The 21126-nt window shown below is 45.8% G+C and overlaps 1 protein-coding gene across 6 annotated transcripts in view; it reads left to right on the forward strand.

Moving 5' to 3' along the window:
* The window catches only part of ACSL4 (acyl-CoA synthetase long chain family member 4), a 492223-nt gene that overhangs the window by 410183 nt on the left and 60914 nt on the right, over positions 1 to 21126 (forward strand). For all 6 annotated transcript variants that reach the window (XM_069612616.1, XM_069612617.1, XM_069612619.1 and 3 more), the window contains exon 15: positions 875 to 1032. In XM_069612616.1, the coding sequence (XP_069468717.1) occupies positions 875 to 1032 (158 nt within the window). The remainder of the gene's footprint in view (positions 1 to 874; positions 1033 to 21126) is intronic.

Consider the following 21126-nt stretch of genomic DNA (forward strand, 5'->3'; position numbering starts at 1 on the left):
GGCGTCTCACCACAAAAAGGATTCCTATGAGTATAGGAATGTGATGAAGACAAATGAGTTGCATGTCTCCATGTGATGACCTATGGAACTTTGCTTTTAAGCTATTGATGTTTTCATGAAGGTTTGTTTTACCCATGATTAACAGTTTACCAGTGCCTACATGCCATCATGGTGATGCTAATCCAGTCCTGTTCTTCCCCCCCTTTCCCTCCCCCCATTTAATCCTGGATTACCAGTCCCAGAATACAATGTTAATCTAGGTCTAAAGTCTCAGAATGCACAGTTAAAAACAGAACTGGACTAGCATCTCTAAAATGGATGGGGCGTGTTGGCATGTACACCTTTTTTTAAATAACCCTTTTTGCATATGGATCCCAAAGATAGATTTCTAATAAACTCTATGCTATTGCGATTTCACTTCAAGCATGAAAGATGTTTTTCTGGACTGGCCTAGTTATTGCACTATGGGTCCTAGTGTTGTATACATTGTGCTACTCCTCCCAGAGATCAAAAGGGTAAAAGATGCACACATTCTACTAAATTCAAATACTTCATGTTATTTTCTAAAATGCACACACATTCATGGGGCGTCATATTCAGTATGATTGCACATTATGGTCACATGCTCAATTTTCCTTTCATTTGTTTCCTCAATTTGTTTAAATGACTTAATGTTCCAGTTTTCCTGTGAGGAAAGCAGTGATATCAGCCCTTTAATACAAATTGTTAGGCATTAGGGAGTAGATTGTAGAGCTTTATAGCCTTCCCAAAAAATCTGTTGCGCAGACCTAGTAAATGTCAGTATTTTTTTCCAGGACTTTTCTTGTTGGAGACCTTGTATTGCTCCTCTGAAACTTCTGTGCTCTAATTTCAGCTTCCAGTCGTATGTGATCAGCTTTGTGGTCCCTAATCAGAAGAGGCTCACTACACTGGCGCAGCAGAATGGCATTGACGGAACTTGGGAAGACATTTGCAACAATTCCATGATGGAAATGGAAGTATTAAAAGAAATTAAAGAGGTAGCAAATTCAAGTAAGTATGGAAACAATGGTAGTTTCCTTTTTTTAGTGTTCACCCAGTGAGCTACACTTTGCCAATGTCTGATTTTGGTTTTTAGAAAAATAAATTGTGTAATTGGAAGTGGTCAAATGTTTCACTGTTGTGGAGTCTTTAATATTGATTATAATGGCACAAATGTTATTCCCTTAGCTCTTTTACCTCTCCGCTGGACTCTTCCATTCATCCTTCAAATCTGCAACTGTCCTACCCGTTTTGAATGGACAGCACCAGATTTCCCTGTGACCTAGTTCAATTCTTTGAGCGGGTGGTCTTCAACTGGATCAATGAGTGCCTTCAGGATAATCGTATTGGAGATTCGCTTCAATATTGCTTTTGTAGCAAACACTCCAGTGAGACGCCATGTCCAAGTTTCTCACTAATCTTCAACACTCTAAACCTTCTCTGTGCATCCTTTTGTACCTTTACCTCACTTGACACGGTCAACCTTACCACCTCACTCTGTAGGATCTTGGGTTTTATAGTTGTATAAAGCTGCTATGATATGCGATTTATAACACGCCTGTACCCCAGTGTTTCTAGGCGCGGCAAGACAAGGGGCGGGGGGAGACGAAAGGACAATAACTATCTTACTAGGCCTTGACATTCAGATCACGCCACTGCAGGGAAGGGGAGAAGTGCCAGGGAGAGGGAAGGGGGGGAAGTGCCGTTAACTCGTGTGCAGCCAGCAGGTGGCTCATAAGTGCTGAAACAAGGGACTTTAGGGTTGCAGATAAAGACCCTTAAGTGCTGGGAGCTCGCAGGTAGTGCGAGGGCAACTGGACATGCAGGAGCCTGAGTTCAGAGAGTGACCAGTGCGTGGAGCAGTCTGGTGCATCAGCAGGGGGAGAGAAAGAGAAAGCGGAAAGGAAGGTCTCGAGTTGCTTCCGGAGGTGGTTCTGCTCAAGTTTGAGAGGCAGGGAGGCTGTTCCAGAGGAAGTCCCCAGTGTAGCAGATGGCTCTGCCCCAAACACTCTGCTTGGAGAAGCAGCTGACCCCAGTTAGGTGGATGAGCGGAGAGCTTGAAGGAAGATGTTTTGGAAAAGAAAGTTGGAGATAGAGCGGTCCCAGGCACTAGAAAGCCTTGTGGATGATGCAGAGGGTCTTGAAGTTGATCCTTGCAGCCACGGGAGCCAGTAAAGAGATTTCAGAGCTGGAGAGATACAATCCCTGGGCTTCAGGCCAAGTGTCAGTCCTGTTCTGAATAAGTTGTGAAGGTCTAAGAGTAGAGGCCGGAAGATTTAGAGAGGCTGTTGCAATTAGAAAGATAGCTTGCATTGCCTCTTACCTGTAAGGACCTCCTTTTAAAGGCTCACAGAACTCGCAAACTCTTGACCCCAACACTTTGTTGGCTTCTCACCCTGCAGCCTCCCGCGCCCCCTGGATATTTTCCTTGGACTGATTCTCTTTTTTCACCCCCTTGGAAGATTCCTCTTGTCATTTGGCTTTTACTGTCACCTCTTACTCCTACATACAATCCCCTTTCCTCCATACTGTATGGGCTCCCCAGCAGGGGACAGGACTCCTTTCCTCCATGGAAACCTTTTTCCCTGTAAAATATGCACCCCTTTTAATTTGTATATAGGCACATGGGCAGGCGTGAGATTGGGCATGCTAACCATGCCAATGCCCTCTGGTGCCACTCCTTAGTCTCTTTTCGGCTTGCACGATACCAGCCAAATGTCTTGCTGCACTCCTCTTCTGAAACACTTTAAACGCAATCTTCAATTTGTTTTTGTAATTTCTACCTCTGCCTTCGGCACCACAGTCCTCCGATGCACGCTTGGTTCCACTGGTTTTGGTAGGTGCGTGTCGTGCATGTTGTCCCTTTCCGGCTTCGTAACCTCATTCACGTGGTTTGGAGGGCTGTCCACCGGTCGGACTCTTGCGTGATTTGCGACAACTCGACTTTGAGGTCTCTCAAACTGGCTTGCGGAGTGGACAGATCTTTTGAAAATCTCCTGCAGGCCATTTGAAGAACTTTGTGGACTGAATTCAATAACAAAGGGTAGGTTCTCCTTGTTGTTCTGAAGTACCCCAGAAATTGGACTCCTTTTTGGGGGAGTTCTGACTGGGAAGGGGTTCGAGGGGGGGGGGGTTGTGTGGTAAAGATCCTTCCACCAAACACTGGCCCTAAGCATAAAAAGCTACTGGTGCACACACACCAAGCGAGTTCTGCCAGACCTATTACTGGGGGCCAAAAAAGCCTTCACTGGACTTGCATCAGGGGGCCTTCTGGTCTTGTCACCATGCCTTAGCCTGAGGGTGCGCCTTTAGGACTGCCAGCACATCTGTTGAGGGCATCAAACCACAGTGTATTGAGGGTCCATCAAGACCTCTTCTGAAGGGCTGTACCCAGGGCACAGTTTCCTGTGCATTCCCAGTGTACCTCCGCATTTAGGGACATAAAATATGGTAAGATGTGATGGTTCCGTGGTGTGCTCAACCTCCACAGATTAATCCCCCTCTTCTTTGCACTGTTCTTCCTCTGAGAGCCACAGGGGGTTCAAGACTCTGTTCAAGAAATAGTGGGGAGAGCTATGGCTGCACAAGAACCCAAAGCCAGAGTTAAATGGTCTGGTTGAGATGTGCCCTGGTGCACCTCATGTTGATCATCCTCTAATACGAGGTTATTTTTTTTATTATTAATTTTATTGAAATGTATAGAAAACATACAAACAACAAACTTATCAGCATTGTAATCGTAGAATTCATTGCATAGAATCCACACCCCATAACCACCCCCAACCTTCACAGAATTTAAAAAGCAAAACAAACCAACTTATCACATGCCATCCAAAAACCCACCCCACATATCATCAAACAATTTCAACTTTTTGTTCCTGCGAAGGATAACCTTCTCAATTCTGGCCACTTGCCTCAAGTCCTCCACCCATTCTGAACAGGTCGGCCTCTCATCACATTTCCATTTTCTCAAAACGATTTTTTTTGCAGAATTTGCAGCCCTAAAAAAAACAGCATTTCTCTGGATAAGTGAGATCTTCCACTTTATCATCCTCACCCAAGATGATAGTGTTATAATCAAAATCCTCTTGCAGCATGCAGCAATAGAACCTCATTAATCTTCTCAGTGACATTCCGCCAAAATGTCCTCAGTTCATAACAGTCCCAGATCAAGTGCTCAAAGGAGCCGACGACATGCTTACACCGCCAACAGGCCTCTGAGTCAATCATCCCTCTCGCATAAAGTCTCTGGGGAGTCTAAAACACTCTATTAAGAATTTTGATTTGGCGGAATTGTTCTCCAAGATTAATGGATGTCAGGGTCACGTTTTTACAAAGAAACCTCCACCTCTCCAGTCATATCAGAGCCACGGACCTCAGACCACTTAGTTAACAACCCCTCTGCTGGCGTGTATTGTTGGCTCAGATTTCTATATACTTTGGACGCCATACCACCTAATGTCTTATATTCAGGTAGCCATAACTGCCAACCACCGCCATCAACCGTTCTCTGGTTCCGCAGCAACCCTCTCAATTTTCCGTATTCACCCATTGTACAGTCTCTGAGATCTTTAATTTGTGCAAGTCTTCTATAGTTGATCCATTTGCCATCTTCCATCAGATCACTCAACCATAGTACACCACTCAGGAGCCAGTTCAACCACAATAGCGGCCTCCCATTCAGCAAAATACCTGGATTCAATCAGATAGGGATGTAATCATTATCACATACCTTGCACTTACTTTTCTTCCATAGTTCCCTCCAACAAGTTCTCAGGAATCTTGTCGGCGGAAATGAGCGATAACCAGATCCATCCACCGTGGACAGTATGGCTCTAGGCGGCAACGGAGAAGAACTACTTGATTCCGCCAGCGTCCAAACATCCTCCGAATCTTCATTAAATGGAACCAGATGCCTGGCTCCAAAGGCCAAATGATAAGTCTCAAAGTCAGGAACCCCCAAACCCCCACAGTCTTGGGGCAGCTGCAATTTCCACAAGCTGAGGCGTGGCTGTTTGTTCTCCCAGAGAAAAGACTGGATTAAACTCTCAATTTTCCTCCAATGGCTCTTCACATCCAGGGGAAGCACACTGAGCACATAGTTGATTTGCGGTGTTGATGTCATTTTGATGGCGTTCACTTCCCCCAGAGACTCAATTTAAGTGCACTCCATCTCTTCAGGTCAAGCTCCAAAGATTGAATCACATGTTTAAGATTGACATCCATTATTTTCGAGACATCATTTGTTAGCCAAATCCCAAGGTATCTCATCTTATTCGTACACCACTTAAAGGGAAAGCCCTGCATCTTCAAAACAGTGCAAGTGGTTGATGCCGGCAGCGCTTCCGACTTGGTCCAATTGATCTTGTATCCGGAAACCTTGTTGAACACATCGATCAACTCCATCAGCGCAGGAATGGAGCTCTCCACATTATGAACCACCACCATGTCATCCGCATACAACCAAACTTTCTGGGAGGCTGCTCCAAAGCGTATGCCCTCAATTGTGTCCTCGCTCTTATCCTCACAGCCAGCAATTCCATGGCGATCACAAACAGAATCGGTGACAGTGGACAGCCTTGCCTCGTGCCTCTCCCAAGTTCAAAAATGCCCGAGTCCATGCCATTAGTCCAAACAAAAGCAGTCGGCCGGGAATACAGCAGTCTTATCCATCCGATCATGGTATCGCCAAAACCAAAGCCTTTCAATGTACTTAAAAGATATGTCCATTCAATATGGTCGAAAGCTTTCTCAGCATCCAAGGACGTCGTCACCACATCATTATGGTGGTGTTTGCTTTCATATAGTGTCAGCAGCAATCTTCTCACATTTTCTGAAACATGTCTGCCTTTTACAAATCCAGATTGACTTAGATCTATGATATCCATCAGCGCATTCTCAATCCTCAAAGCTAACGCCTTGGCGAAAATCTTGTTGTCCGTGTTCAGTAAGCTGATCGGCCTATAGCTGCCAGTTTTCTTTGGTGTTCGTCCCTCCTTCAGAAAAACAGAGATTGAAGCATGTCTTGTTGAACTTGGAAGGCACCCATTCCTCAGAGGCGCGCAGCATCTCTAGCATCAAAGCAAACACCTCTTCTGTGAAAATTTTAAAAAGTTCAGCTAGTAGCCCATCTGGACCTGGACACTTCCCAGAATTCAGCGCATAAGCAGCCAACCTGAGATCCTCCACGCTCAAATCTTTCCATACACTCCAAGGATTCCAAACTCACTTTCTTCAGATGGCAGTCATCAATGAATTGACCAATTGTACGCTCAGATAGGTTGATCTCTGAAGAGTACAGGGTTTGATAATACGACAGAAATGCTGCATTAATCTCCACAGGATCAAGTCACCAACCCATCCTGTCTTTCCACTGCATTGACAGATCTGCCACTATCCATAACCCCCAACCGATGTGCCAGAAGTCGATCACATTTTTCACCTTTTTCATAGTAGTTGCTTTTGGTTCTAAAAAGCAACCACTCAGCCTTCGAAGAATACAAATCTTCCAATTGTCTCCTTTTCTGCTTCAATATTTTTAAAGTCTCATCTGAAAAGTTTTGCATATTTCTCTCAAGATCCTGAATGTCATCAGTAAGCTTTTTCACTTCTGCATCTCATTTTTTTTCTTTTTGCTGGACAAACCAATCAACAATCATCGCATATGATTTGAAGGCTTCCCACAGAAACTCCACCCTGACTTCACCAGTCCAATTCACAGATATAAAGAATCTCGCCTCTTGAACAATTTTGTCCACAATTACATCGTCGTCCAAGAGGGAGACATTCATCCGCCAGGTGTTAGACTTAGGAACCGGGAAGGTCAATCGCAAGTCTATGGAGATTGGAGCATGGTCCGAAACAAGTAGTGATCCGATGTCGCCCCTTTGGAATGATTGTGTGCAGAGGCCAGAGGTCATAAGGAGGTCAATTCTCGAGTAAGCATTATGCCTTGCAGAGAAGAAAGTAGATTGTCTCATAGAAGGGTTTTGCAATCTCCAAACATCTGTGAGGTTCCATTCATCAATTAGTCTCTTTAATGCTGTTCTTTTCAGAACGTTGGCATTGTCCACACCCCCCACACTTTTATCAAGCCCAGGTTCCAAAACCACATTGAAGTCCCCTCCCAAAATTACATTAATCGCATTTACATTCTGCAACATTTGCATTAAAGCTACAAAAAAACTACCATCACCCCCATTCGGATCATATATATTGCATAAACAATACTGAGCATCCTGAATATGTGCAGTGACGCACACTATCCTTCCATCCCCATCCTTCACACACTTCATCCCAGTGATCTGGAGATTCTTCCTAAAAAGAATACACACCCCTAGAACCAGTAGTGAACGATGAACCATAAACATCACCAACCTACTCCTTTTTCCACTTATCTATATCCGCATCCAACAAATGAGTCTCCTGAAGCATCGCGACATCCACTCCCATCTCCCCTAGTTTACTAAAAATCACCTTCCTCTTGACAGCACAATGTGCACCATTCACATTCCAAGATACCACTCTGAAACTCCTCTGATAAGTGTAAGACATTGCTAGATCCCGTTTCCCAATCCTTGCAATGATTTCACAAGACACAATACTACCTAAACCTATAGTCAAGTAAAGAAATAAAATAAAAAAAATAAAAAAACACTCCTGGGCTTGAACCACCCAACCATCCAGAACATCCCTTCCAGCTACACGCCGAACGGGACTACCACCCTCCCCCCGTGCCTCCCCTCCCTTAGGTCAGCCTATAGAAAGCCCAAAAAGGTGCCACAAACCACATTTGGTCAAATTCAAATGAAGTTAAAAATACCATTTGGTCTAAACGAATTCCCACAACTCTCCAGCAAATGAAAGCACAGATAAAAGCATAAAAGCATTCCTGAATAGATGCAACATCCCCTACTCAAAAACGCTAAATACCACACCATGTGTCAATCACATGCCTAGACAAACCTGAATTCTCTTATAACCATCAACGAATCTCACTAATCCACCTACCGTCACAACCATCAGTTTAAACCTCACAAATCCCAACTACTGAGGGCATGCAGAGCAATTGAGCGTGAATCATCACTAGAAAGTGTGAGCAAGTGTACAGAGAGTTGCAAAATACCTGTGTCTCTGCAACCTACCAAATGAGATTGGAAGCCAGATACAGCATTAAACTTTTCCATGGCATTCACACACCAATCCATGACTTTCCCGGTGGCCTTAGCACTCACCTTGCCAAGCATAAAAATCAGAATCTCCGGTATTTCCTAGACACTACATTCCCCCACGTGACTTCCATGGCACAAAACTGCAACCTCCACCGTGTTAATCCAAATGTACTGTATAACTGGGCACTCCAGATATAACGTGTTGGCACCTCACTCATTGCGCTTTGAGAATGAAATCAATCCCTCCAACAGAAACATTACTGCTAAAAAACCTCATCGAAAATGCTGTCTGTGCACCTCTGTCTAATTACCAAATCACAATCATATTTTAACCATAGACCTCGTCAGTGTTCACATTAGATGACAGGAGCTATTACATTCTCACAGCTGATTTCGTTACTGCACGAAAGAAAATGTACCCATGCAAAGTAAAAGGTGTAGACTACAGTGGAACTCCACATCTCTCACCTTCTTTATGCAGTGATGGTAATGGCATACAGTTGGCTTCGGTATTACAGTACAAGTACATGTCAAATACACCCGACTCTGCATGTCAGGGGTGTGCAACCAGGACAAGAACTGTTACATGTGCAGGGGATTTGCATTGGGCAGCATACTCCCAAACGTGGCATTCCTTCATCTAATTCCGGCTATGGAAACAATACAATCAACGTACCACAGCAGTCCGGGACACAGCCGTGCAAAGAGCAGTCCCCTCCCCTCGCCACAACACATGCACCCCAGCCTCTACATCCACTGTGCCCCCCAAACACGTGAGCATGCAACAAGGCGTATTGTCCGTAACACGCGCGCCGCGGCCCCAAGGAGAAAGCTCCACTGCGCCTTACCTCAAATGCGCGTCATCAGTGGCCAGTCACCCGCATCCACCAATCCATGACACCGCTGCCGGCAAGACTCCGAAGGGTGCCGCACGGCCGCCATTTCCGGACTGCACGACACCTCCGGCACTCCGTCCATACAAAAAACAAGCACCATCACCTATAGAAAATCTACGGAGCGTGTACTGCTGTAGAGTAAAGCACCCATTATCCAAGCCCACATCAAGCCTTTGCTCGAGCGAAAAACCGTTACAGCATATTTGAAATATTAATAAAGCTCTGATACCTAAACAAACCAATTCCCATCTAACAATTTCAGGAAATAATGAATCAATAAAGAAAAGTAACCTTACGTCTTCACAGCTTCATATATCATGTATCACATCAATCTGTAATATTATCCAAGTTCAGACCCCCAGCCCTCAGCCACTTTTCAGCTTCAACTGTATCCTCTGTGGTGTTGACACCTGATCCAAAAAATATCTTGAGTGTCGCCGGTTTCACCAGCAGAGTTTTAATCCCTTTTTCTTGTGCCAAAGCTTTCTCACTTTTGAACGCCTTCCTCATTTCCACTATTTCCTTAGGGAAATCTGGATAGATCGTCAATTGATCTCCATTTAGCAGTAGTTTCCCTTTTTCTCTCGCAGCCTTTAAAATCCTTTCCTTTGCACTCACTCTGGACATCACCATGATGATCTGTCTTGGTTTTCCGGCCCGGACCAGCTTACCAGCTCTAAAGGAGTAATCCATGTCCATTTCCTTTAGGATGTTGTTACCCAAAGTTGCCTCCAGACTCTGTGATCAAGGTTTTTGTCCAAAGCAGAGTCTTCACTCACACCCAGCAAGCGCAAGTTCAAGTTCCTTTGATCAGCCTCCAACATCGGGTTCCTCCTCTTCAAATCAGAGACTTCATATCTCAACTCCTTGTAGGCCCTATAACTCCCTGCAACCTCCGTGGCCAAGGTTGTATTTTCTGCTTCCACTTTGGTGACTCTATTCTCCAGGTGACCGACTTGAGAGGACAATTCACTGAGGGTAACCTTCATTTCCTTCACATCCTGGGAAATCTGGAGAAGCAGTGCATACATGTCACCATTCCCTGAACTCTCACCCATCTTCTCCCCTTGTTTTAGCTTTTTTGGAGTTGGGGTTGTCAGGGATCTCAATCTTCTTTGATCTCAGCGCAGGATTAATTTTTCCAATTTCCAATATTATCCATAGGCTGGGAGGGAGCAGGAGCAGTTGGTTTAAGCTGCTGCCTTGTTCACCAACATTCCAGAATCTCCTAATACAAGGTTTTCTGAAAATTTGATGCAGCAGCCCACACAAGTACCCTAAGTTCCATTCACATCAGCATAGATGCCGACTTCAGCAGTATGTGCAGAACTCATCGGCTGTTGCAGAGATGGGTTTTTTTTGGTGGAGATTGTGAAATCCCCTCAGATGTCAGACATTCTTAAGGGTCTGATTAAGGTGGTGATGCCAGCAGAACTGCTATAACCTTGCGTTCCGCCACCCGTTCCTCCAGATTCCCCCACCAGTACTGCCACCACCTCAGTTTCCGCAGGTGGCGACTCTGCCACCACCTATTGTGGTTCAAAGTGTGATACAAAATGTGGATCGTCCACCTACAGACAAAGTAGATCGTACACTGGCAGATATCCGTAAACACCAAGAAGCTGAGGATCCATCTGATTTAACCTTCATGAACAAAAACCAGGACACAGATGAGTAGGGCCCGGAAGCTGAGCTTTCATCAGCCAAGGTGATTCATGAGATGCTGGAAGGATTAGCAGAATTTATGGGGGTTCCCACAGCAAGAGCAACCCGGATATGGTGTTTGTCTGAAGCTTTGGCACTTCAGGCTTCCTCCAGATCAGGGATCCCTATTCAGGAAGAAGTGTTTGAGGTGGCAATCAAAGATGAGGAGAAAAGACACATTCTTGCCTTCTGTTAGTAAGTGGTTAGATGCACCCTACAGACAGAAGGGTTCGGAGGGGCCGCTACTTGCCTCGCATAAGCAAACCACATTCTTCTGTTGTGTCAGCAACATCACTATATGCCGAACCCAGTACCACAGGATCTTCATGGCAGTCTGCGACTTACTCTGTGATCTTGAACAGAAGACATGCTGTTGGAATACTGTGGAATAAAGGTTTATTCAAATGCAGGCCTTCATTTACACCAGGCAAATGTGGATGCATTGTTGGCTGCGGCATATCAATACATGTGACTGGAAATCTCTGAACTGACTCATCAACCTCCCTGTTGATAGACGAGCAGCATTTAGATTTCATTAATCAACTGATTAATTGACCAACAACAAAATGAGCGTGCATAGGACTAAATCTTTGGCCCTTTTAATGAAGCTAACAAAAACTTTCACACAGAACCAAACCAGATGTAATTCCAGATCAAGCTCGTTTGGAGGGTTTGGAGGGTTTAGAGGCTTCCAAGGAGGGCTAGGCAGCCTGATTGCCCCCCCCCCAGGTACCCACAGGGGAAAGCAACAAAACTAACTCTACATGGTTCTACTTACCAACCCCCCCAGCCCCAAACCTCCGCCTGCATCAGCCTCTGAATCTAAAAAAAACATCTTCCCAATCCATGTTAGGGGCACATTGGCTTTGCACAAGCAGAAGTGGTGTCATCACTTCAAATACCACGGGTTAATTTCAATGGGATCCAAAGGTTTTCACCTTCCTATTACCTCTCCACCCGCTCCTCCCGCAGATGGGCTCACCAACACTTCTCAAGGAAATGGAGATTGAGGAGTCCCGGGTGGAAGAGATCATCCATCTGGCAGAGGAGGATGGGGGATTCTATTTGAGAATCTTTGCGATTTCTAAGAACCACCAGGCTGGCTTACGGGTAGTGTTGGACCGATCGTACTTCAACCCCTCAACCTATCTTTACCCCTAGAAAGATTAAAGATGGTGATTCCAACCCAAAATAGTCGTTTGGGGAGCTGGCAAGGTGCATTTGACCTGAAGGACGCTTACCCGCATGTACCAATGTGTCATCCCCACCATCAATTCCTCAGATTCTTAGTCATGGAGAAGCATTTCCAATATATTTGGGCTCTTCAGTGCCAAGTGTCTTCACAAAAATAATGCGATAGCCAGCCTTTTGAGGAGCAGTGGTTATCAATTCGATCGTTGTTTAGACTGGCTGATCAGGGCAGTCTCTGCGAGAAGGGGGACAAACTACAAGCCCCGTTGGACGTATTGTTAGACTTTGGGTTTTTGAGCAATACATCTTAAACTCCTCTCCTTTTGTCCTCACATCTGACTTCTCTAAGAAGTCCAACTACCAACTGCATCTCCTCTGAGGTATTCTTCCTTTCCTCCCCCCAAAAGCTCACGGTCTCCAGAGCGATGGTTCTCTCTAGGCTGAACTACTGCAACAGCCTCTTTGTAAATCTGCCTGCTTCTACTCGCTGCCCTCTGCAAGTCATCCAGAACAGGACTGCGATACTTGTTCTTGGCCTCAAGCACTGAAATCTCTGCATTCGCTCCCAGTGGCTGCAAGGATTAAGCTCAAGACCCTCTGCATTGTCCCTGGCTTTCTGGGGCCTGGGTCCTCAATACCTCCAACTCTCTTCGCAAATACCTTCCTATTCAAGCTCTTCACTCCTCCTGCTCCCTCCGGGTCAGTCGGTTCTCCGAGCAACGAGTTGGTGGTAGATCTTTCTTCGGCTGGGGCCTCCCTCTGAAATGCCCACCTTGCCTCTCTGAAACTTGAACCATCGCCGGTTCCTGAAGCACCTCAAGACCTTCCTCTTTGCTTCTCTCTCGCTTGCTGATTTCCTGTCTGATACTGCACCGGTCACCTGGATACACTCTGATTTTGGGCCCAGGTCCCTGCCTGCCCAGTTGCACACCCGCACTGCCTCCTGGCAACTCTTGCACTTGGGTTTGTATCTGTAACCCTACAGTCCCCCTACCTGCAGTTTTGGACATCTGCTGGCCGAACTTCTTGTTTTGATCCCATCTACATCACTGCTCACTTTTCCCCTGGCACTTTTCCCTTCCCCTTGCGCGATATCAATGTCACTTGACCTAGTAAGATCATTCTCTGTCCTCCCTCTGTTCCCCCTTACTTGCATTGTCGCGCCTTGAAAAACTTGTGTATACGCATGTTACAAATGCCATATAAAGAAATCGGTCAAGGAACTTCACATCGGTATGATGGTACCAATATCTTATGGCTTTCCTTGCATTCTCACAGTGCTGCTAACAAGACTCCAGATTGGGGGATGCCGACATGGGTGGGGTAATGGCCTGGCATTGCTTTGCCTAGGGCCGTTACCAGCCATGTGACTCAACCGCTGGGGCGTGAAAGCCAATTGTTTTCTTTTTTTTCCCACCGGAGATTTTAGAGAATTTTCATTTCTGTGCCAATTACCTCTTTTGCTGGACTTGAGCATTTTTAATTTTTACTCTTGAGCGGGACCTTTTTCTCTCGTGTGTTTTCCTGACTATGATGTTCTATGTTCCTTATTGTTTTATGGAGTCAGGTAAACTCCATAGACACCTCATTTTGCATTGTGACACACAGCACCTTTTGCTTAATGTTAACTTCATTTTTTTTGGTGAACTACGTTCCCAAGAATAGTAAAATGACCCCATCTTACTTTCCTTAAGTGGAGTGCTAGGGGTGGGGGCTGGAGTACATAATAATCCCTTTAGCCCATTCCTCATGTAACAGTTTGTTACACTAACTCACTTGACTGACTAGTGGCAGTGGTTTCTTTTTTACTACCTAGTGACATGTATCTGCAGGCTGATAGCTCAGCTGCAGTGCTGCACCCAAGGGTGACAATTTTCTCAATGACCCCTGTCTTTTTTCGCCATTCCCTGTTAGTTTTTTCTGGGCTTTTACTCTGTTTGCATCAGGTTTGAGTCCTTTGTATGTTTTGCCTTTGGCAGGGTTCTGCCCTGAAGCCCACGCAGGCTTCAGTGTGTCTGGAAAGGCAGGAAGTGAGGGAGGGTCCCACAACGTCCCTGTCTTGTCTCTAGGTGTGCCTGAGTGAAACCAGTTTCAATTGAAGGACAGACACCCTGCTGTGATTGACAGCCTAGGACTGTGAATGAATAGGAACTTGCATAAAAGCAAGGTTTTTGGGAATAAGAGCTGAGTTGACCACTGGAAGACAACATCGGAAGCAGAACACTAGACACCAGCACCACCCTCCTGGACTGCGAGGTGCCTGGTGAAGCACAGCAGCTGGGCTGACCCCTTTTTTTTTCGAATAGACAGGTAAGACCCGTAAAGGGTGACTTCCTCCCTTAGGCTGGTGGGTCCAACACGCCTCGAGACCAACTCTATTTTGGCGCAACACCCAACTTGCTGCGACTTTCCAAGGCTGCAGAAGCCCAATACCCAGGGTACCTCGACCACTTGTGAGTGCATTATCTTCCGAAGTTCGAATCTGGCCAGACCTTCGTGGGCATTCACAGGACCTTACAGAAGCATGACATCTGCATCCAGCGTCCACTCACCAGAGTCCAGGACCGATGGATCAAGTAAATCCTAACCAGAGCTTTTCGTTCTTTGGCCCTGAGAAAAAGGCACCAACACCACAGAGCCGCTGAATTGATGGAAATCCATTGCTGCCGAGTCCGCCACACGGCCTACCTTTCGGCACCACGACGAAGGACCAGGAACTACTGCATTGCATTGTGAAGGCAACCAGCTGCAGCAACTTCATTTCAAAGGTACTTTGGGGTTTGGGGTATGTTATCCTTTTGCCATTTGGGGTGCTTCCTATCTTTGGGAGTGCTATGTAACCCTACACTAAGTTGACGTATTGTTCGCTGCATTAGCCTTACAGCCTGTGCTTTCCAAAGGTGACTCCTTGACTTGCTGTGATTTTCTCTTTTGAACACAGACTATTTAAGAAAATATTTCTAAGAGCGTCAGAACTTTGACTTTGCCCATTGGCTTTGGCTGTACTGGCTCCCTAAAGGCCTCCTTCTGAACCTATTGGCAGCGCTTGTTCCCTCGCAGGTTTTAAATGTCGAACGCTTTAATGCTGGGTTAATGGACTGCCTGCATCCCTTTGGGAGAATCGAACTGTTTGTATAATTATCAGTCTGTTCTGATCTAACCCTTACCTGTTCTTCCATAAACTCAATATTGCAAAGGTGATACTATATAAATGCTATACTGACCACAAATGACATCGCCTTTGGCTGCTGGAAAATGTTTAACATATGCATGAATTGCCCGCCTGCTTTATTATTCACTTTAATTTAATCCTTACCTGAGATTAACATTACAGATAATTACAGCTTTTTAAAGAATGCTTTAAATAGCTGTGTATAAATCATTCATCATAACTTTGTGTGTTTAATTGGATACTTGTATTTACTGATTTCATTGTACAGCTCTACAGCTCACATTACCCCTGGGGCTGCTCCGTCACACTACCAACTTGTGTAGTACAGGCCTATATTAAAAGGTGGGTTGTCTAATACCAAGAGAAGTCTTGTGTGGTCCCACATCAGTTGGAATGCACTAATTCTTATCTAACAGGAGATTGGCTAACCTAAGCGATGCCAGTCTCTCAAGGAAATGGCTAACCTAAGCGACGCCAGTCTCTTAAGGAAATGAAAAATACAATCTAAGATGGCTGCCGCCAAAGGGAAAAGGGGAAAGTCCCTTTTGAATTTCTAGGTCTGGTGGAGCCGGTTGTGCAGTGCAGTGGAGCATAAAGCTTCGATCCTGCAGGTAAGTACGGAGGTAGGTGGTGGGAGAAGGAGATGGTCTTGTTTTGGCGATGTGTGGGAGTTGTGAGGCTCCCTATGCCTTCACACATATATAAAATGGCCTCGGGTTGCTGGAACAGCAGGAGGAGAATGTGTATTCTCGCCCGCTGTTCCAGCCACCTGATTTGCCAATGGCTCTTGCCCAGGTGAAAATACTCCTTAGCAGCCTCATAGATCATCAGACAGGATCTCAGTCGGACAAAGTATTGATCCCAGTGTTACTCTGAGGATCTTTTAAGATGGAGTCCAACATTGAGTAGTGCTCAGTTTACTCCAGGTTCCCTACTCTGCAGTAGTAACAGACTCCTTTCTAGAGGGATGGAGGGAGCAACATTAAGAGAACCTGACTCATGGCCTGTGGGTCCCAGTGGCAAGGCATAGAAACAACCTTAATTTAAAGGCCATTTTTATGGCTTTTAAATCCTTCATCCCCTATTGCAAAAGAGGGTGCTAATTGCTTTAATTGTATGGCATCAATGTTCTATGTCCACAAACAAGGTGGGACCAGATCCCTGATCTGTGCAGGTTAGCCCTCCTATTGTGGTAATGGGTGATAGAGCAGGGCTTATGGCTTCAAGCAGTTCATGTGCCTGCTCAGCACAATACCGAAACGGATGGGCTCAGCAGACGTGGAGCGAGCGTGTAGGAACGGGAGGTATTGGAGATTCTTCAGATTGTTCTCAATGTGAGGTCTCCCAGCAATAAGCTGTTTGCGATGAGCAGCAATAACAGATTTGCCTCAATGGAAGGGCAGAAAGAATTCCAAATGTGATGCATTTCTGATAGACTGGATGGAAACTGATATGCATTCCTGTTAACTCTGCTGATACAGAGGGTTCTGAACAAATTTGGAGTATCCAGGAATTACAATCCGATATGAATAGCACCTAAAGAGCATGGTTTTCAGACCTTGCATGGATGACTTGCTGTTGGGGTGGGGGGGGGGGTTTAAGACTCTAAAACGACCCATTGGAATACAAGTCCCCAACTCTTGGTATAAGTCTGTACTAACCAAAGGATTTGGTAGAATGGCAGAGCAGCCAGGCTCATCTTAGGAGGCGGATGTGAGCTGTAGGCAAGTAACCCAGTCAATACAATAATCCAAAGACACCCTTACACACCAAAGGTTATATTAAAATATACATGTATTCTTGTGCAAGGTAGGTAAATACTTAATGAGACTAACCAACACACAGGAATCATTAACAATAGTTTTCATAGGTGACTGCTTCAATAGTTGCTTGCGCTTACAATTACAGAAAATGACAGTAATACCGTATTACTGGTAGTGCCGTGCACTTGCATTTGTTAGAGAAATTACACCTGCAATCATTTACTAAAGTCACTTCAGACAGTCTCTAGGAAGGAAAAGACGGGATACTTGGCACTTAAGCAATAATTTACTTTCTGGCAACACTTTTCAAGCCTTCTAATGCTGTGGCAATCCAATCCCGAACTATCCAAGAGTTCATCATAATCAGTGTAGGAGTGGAGAAAGTCTTATGCAGCAACAGAATAGGCAAAATTCATCCAGCTACTTTAGTCACTTAAATGAAATGCTTTGGCAAGATGATGCAATTTCTAGGGACCATGCAAAGGAGGCCTTTACAGTGCACAAGATGTTCTGCCTGGGCCAGAGGTATGGTGGACACCCAAACACCTTGTAACACCAGTCTCACTGGAGCGAGCGACAATTCGGCTTGAGATGTAAGTTCTTCCTTTTAGCCCCACAGTACCTCGATTCTGCAGTACTGCACTCTGGTGAGGGGACCTGGATGAGTGTGATCGTGCCCCTGGAGGTACAACTGGAGCTCACCAAGTTCTGGGTGTATTCGTCCATGCAAAGACTTTGCACTGCAAATGGGTTGGAGGTCCCCTGGTATGAGGTATGCAGCCTTGGACGGTCACAGCACCTCTGCGGGATGGCTCGAGCTGCAGTTTGTCTTGGGGCTGGTTGGTCCCACAATCCAAAGGGAAGGAGTCCTCTTCGGAGATCCTATGATAAGAAAACGGGGTCATGACAGGAGTGATCGCTTCAGTTACTGGAAGGGTCTGCAGGCATCTCTGGTCGTCTTCAGCCTCGTATCTTCTGTTCCAGTGGTCGACTTGCCTTCTGCCACCAGGAAACTCATCTTTGATTTGGATTTCCCAAACTCTCCCTGCAGCTTACAGAAAGGGGTGGGTGGCATCCCCATAAGTGGGAACTGGTTCCATACAGGCACTATGGCAGACAAAGGACAGGGGAGTGTTCAACTCCTCCCTTGCTTCCTGCCTTCACAGACACACTGGAGGCTAGGCTGAATGGTAGAACGGCTAACAAAGGACAACCGTACAAGAAATGTTGACAATAGAAAGTAGCCACACGTTGGAACATAGTTTACCCTTTTGTGCATAACAGTCTGTGAATACAGTCTGCGGTAGAAAATAGCACAAAGGTTAGGACACGTCCACTGCCACCAGCCATAGGTAAAGGGTTGTCACTGTGACCAAAAAGTCACAGGAGCAGAGAAGGGGGATTTTAGGTATCCCGTTAGCACTCAGCATAAGGTGGTGTGTGCTAATCTCTCATTTTGTTTTAGGAAGGATACAAGGTATTACTCTATCCTAAAGAACTGTTGGTTTTAAGGCTAGTCAAACATCAAAGGAGAACCCAAAGGGCTCCCAGCAACACTGCACATGGGGTGCTGTGAAAGTGTAACGGATACCTTTAAGAGATTTGGAGGAAGGCAAGACTCCATAGAAAAAGGTTAAACAAAAAGAACCGAGTTCCAAAAGTCCTAGCAAATAAGAAAATGAGCGGTAAAAGGCCCAGAAGTCCAGCAACAAGTGCTGGGCGTCCCTGTAGGAGAGGGGATTAAGCATATAACTGATACTTCTCCTGAACTTACCAGGGGCCAATCAAGCTGGAAATATCCAGAACAATAGTGTCACAAAAGAGGGCTTTCATTGCTTCACCCAAATCTGCAGGCTATGTCCCTAGCAGCTTGGTGCCTGAAAAAGTAACATTGGCCCATCTTAAACTTTCTGAAGATAATTTGGTCACAACAAAAGGCATTCACCCTTTGACTTGTACAAGTTTTATCTTTTTTGGAGTATTTAGCATTATACAGGTACACACGCAGGACTTGTCTAGCTGCTACAGGGGCATACAGGAGTTCCGAACATAGGAATCTTTTTCTACTACAAATCATGTGAGACATCTGGAAGGGTTAACTAGACTATTCACCCCAATAAGGAGATCTAGACCCACATGACATCTGAATATAGTGGTGGCAGCAGCAAGTAAGCCATTTGACCCGATGGCCTCAGACATGAAGTTGGTAACACTAAAATCGATCTTATTGGTGGCTTGAATGTCAAGTAGTTGGTGAAATTGAAGCTGGGACTGCATCAGAACCCCCTATAGAACATTTCAGAGACTAAGTAATTTTAGGCACTAATCCTTACCAAAGATTGTGGATGACTTTCACATAAATCAAGACATTGTATTGCCTACATTCTTTCCTAATCCACAATCGCAGTCTGCCCGTATTGCACACGGACAAACCTTACAGTTCTATCAAAGCAGGATAAAGCAATTCAGATGTTCATAATTGTAACATTTGGTAAATTGTCCATGCAAGCAAGCATCCAAGGCATTGATTGCTAGATGGGATGGTAGCGTGTATATAAAACATATATAGGGTGCAGGAAGAGTGCCACTAGAAGGTGTCATTGCACACTTAATAAGAGCTAACCAAACAGCAGTATCATTTCAGCGCCATGTGTTGGATGTTTTCAGCAAGGCAGTTACATGGGCGGTAACTTCAGCTCTGTCAGTATTCTCTTCTGGATGTCTGCTCAAGAGGATGCTACGTTTGACCAGACAGTGTTCAGGAATGTATTTGCTTAAATATTTACAGTCATCACCCACCTAGGGTATGTTGCATTGGAATAGTTTATACAGTTTGGAGGAAGGGGGACAGGATGTATGAGTAAACAAGTTACTGTACTGACTACTGTCCTCCTAGCCCTTAGTCTCTTGTCCTCTTGTCCTCCGTATGCTCCACGCTCCATCCCCCCAGATAAGGCAGTTCCTGATGCCTGTACAGTGGGCCTAAAGAGTGGCACTGGAGACTGAAATTGGCGTGTGCGGTCACACCTGCCCATGTGCACCTAATTTAAAATGATAGAAGTGCATATTTTTCAGTGCAAAATGTGTCGGGGTCCGTTTCTGCATGCTTATAAAGTATGGAGAAAAGGGCATTAAGAGTACACGGCTTTCTTGGCATCCCGGCATGCCAGCCAGGGAAACTTCAACATATCCAAAGCACAGCAGCCAGACTGCTCCTCGCCCAGAGAACACATCACCCGGCACTCAGAATCCTGCACTGGCTCCCAGTTGGCCTAAGAGCAGCTTTCAAACCCATGTGCATCACACACAGAGCTCCTTCTTTCGGGACCGGAGTTCATTCAGAACAAAAATCCACTACCGGCCCCTCAAACATCTGATCTGACACAGCTCTCCTGTCTATGCCACCACACAACTCCACTAGAGTTCTTAGTTCGGCTTTCTCTATCCTAGCGCCAACCATCTGGAACACTGTAATCTCTACACATCCGCTGCACCCAAAACAAACTCTCCTTCAAAAAACCCTCTAAACCTGGGGGGCGCTGTTGCGCACGACGAAGATGGCCGCCTGAGGTGAGAGCTCCGGCCCATAACATATCCTATTATAAGTTAATCCTGTTCGGGGCCGCCTATACCCCAATAAACACCTGCATTTGGCGGTGGAGAGCCTGCGGCATCACTCCACTGATTATCACGAAGGAACGCCAGATCAATCCTGAGATATCAGACTGCTAGCTTATACCGTGAACGCGACGGAGGCATATCCGGCCCACGGCTCCAGAAGAAATCACGCGACGACCGGGGGTTGCCGTTGGATATATCCTGTTGGCCCTTGATCCTCCTTCTGGATATACACCGCACGCCTGATCTGGACGGAACATTGCCCTTTTCATCGGGATTGTTACCCCGCTTCCTGCTCCGATACTGCCCTGCGGATTGACCATTGACCGACTGCCGGGTCGGGCCTTGTCGACGGAGGTGGACCGGTTGCGTTCACCCGCTGGGGCCTGCCAGTATCATAAGGTGGGTGCCCTGGTGCCTTTTTCTTATACACTCATCAGCGGTATACGCCACACTCCTGAGTGCCAACCACTGCCTATCACGGGGCGCTGGAGCGTGGGCGCACCCAACGCAACCCAACAAGGCTGACACATGGGCCGCAGCGAGAAAATAAAGTATGGGTTCCAAGAAAACTGGTCCGATGGACTCCT

Source organism: Ambystoma mexicanum, chromosome 5p (assembly GCF_040938575.1).
Source record: "Ambystoma mexicanum isolate Mex_15411 chromosome 5p, UKY_AmexF1_1, whole genome shotgun sequence".
Classification (NCBI taxonomy): domain Eukaryota; kingdom Metazoa; phylum Chordata; class Amphibia; order Caudata; family Ambystomatidae; genus Ambystoma; species Ambystoma mexicanum.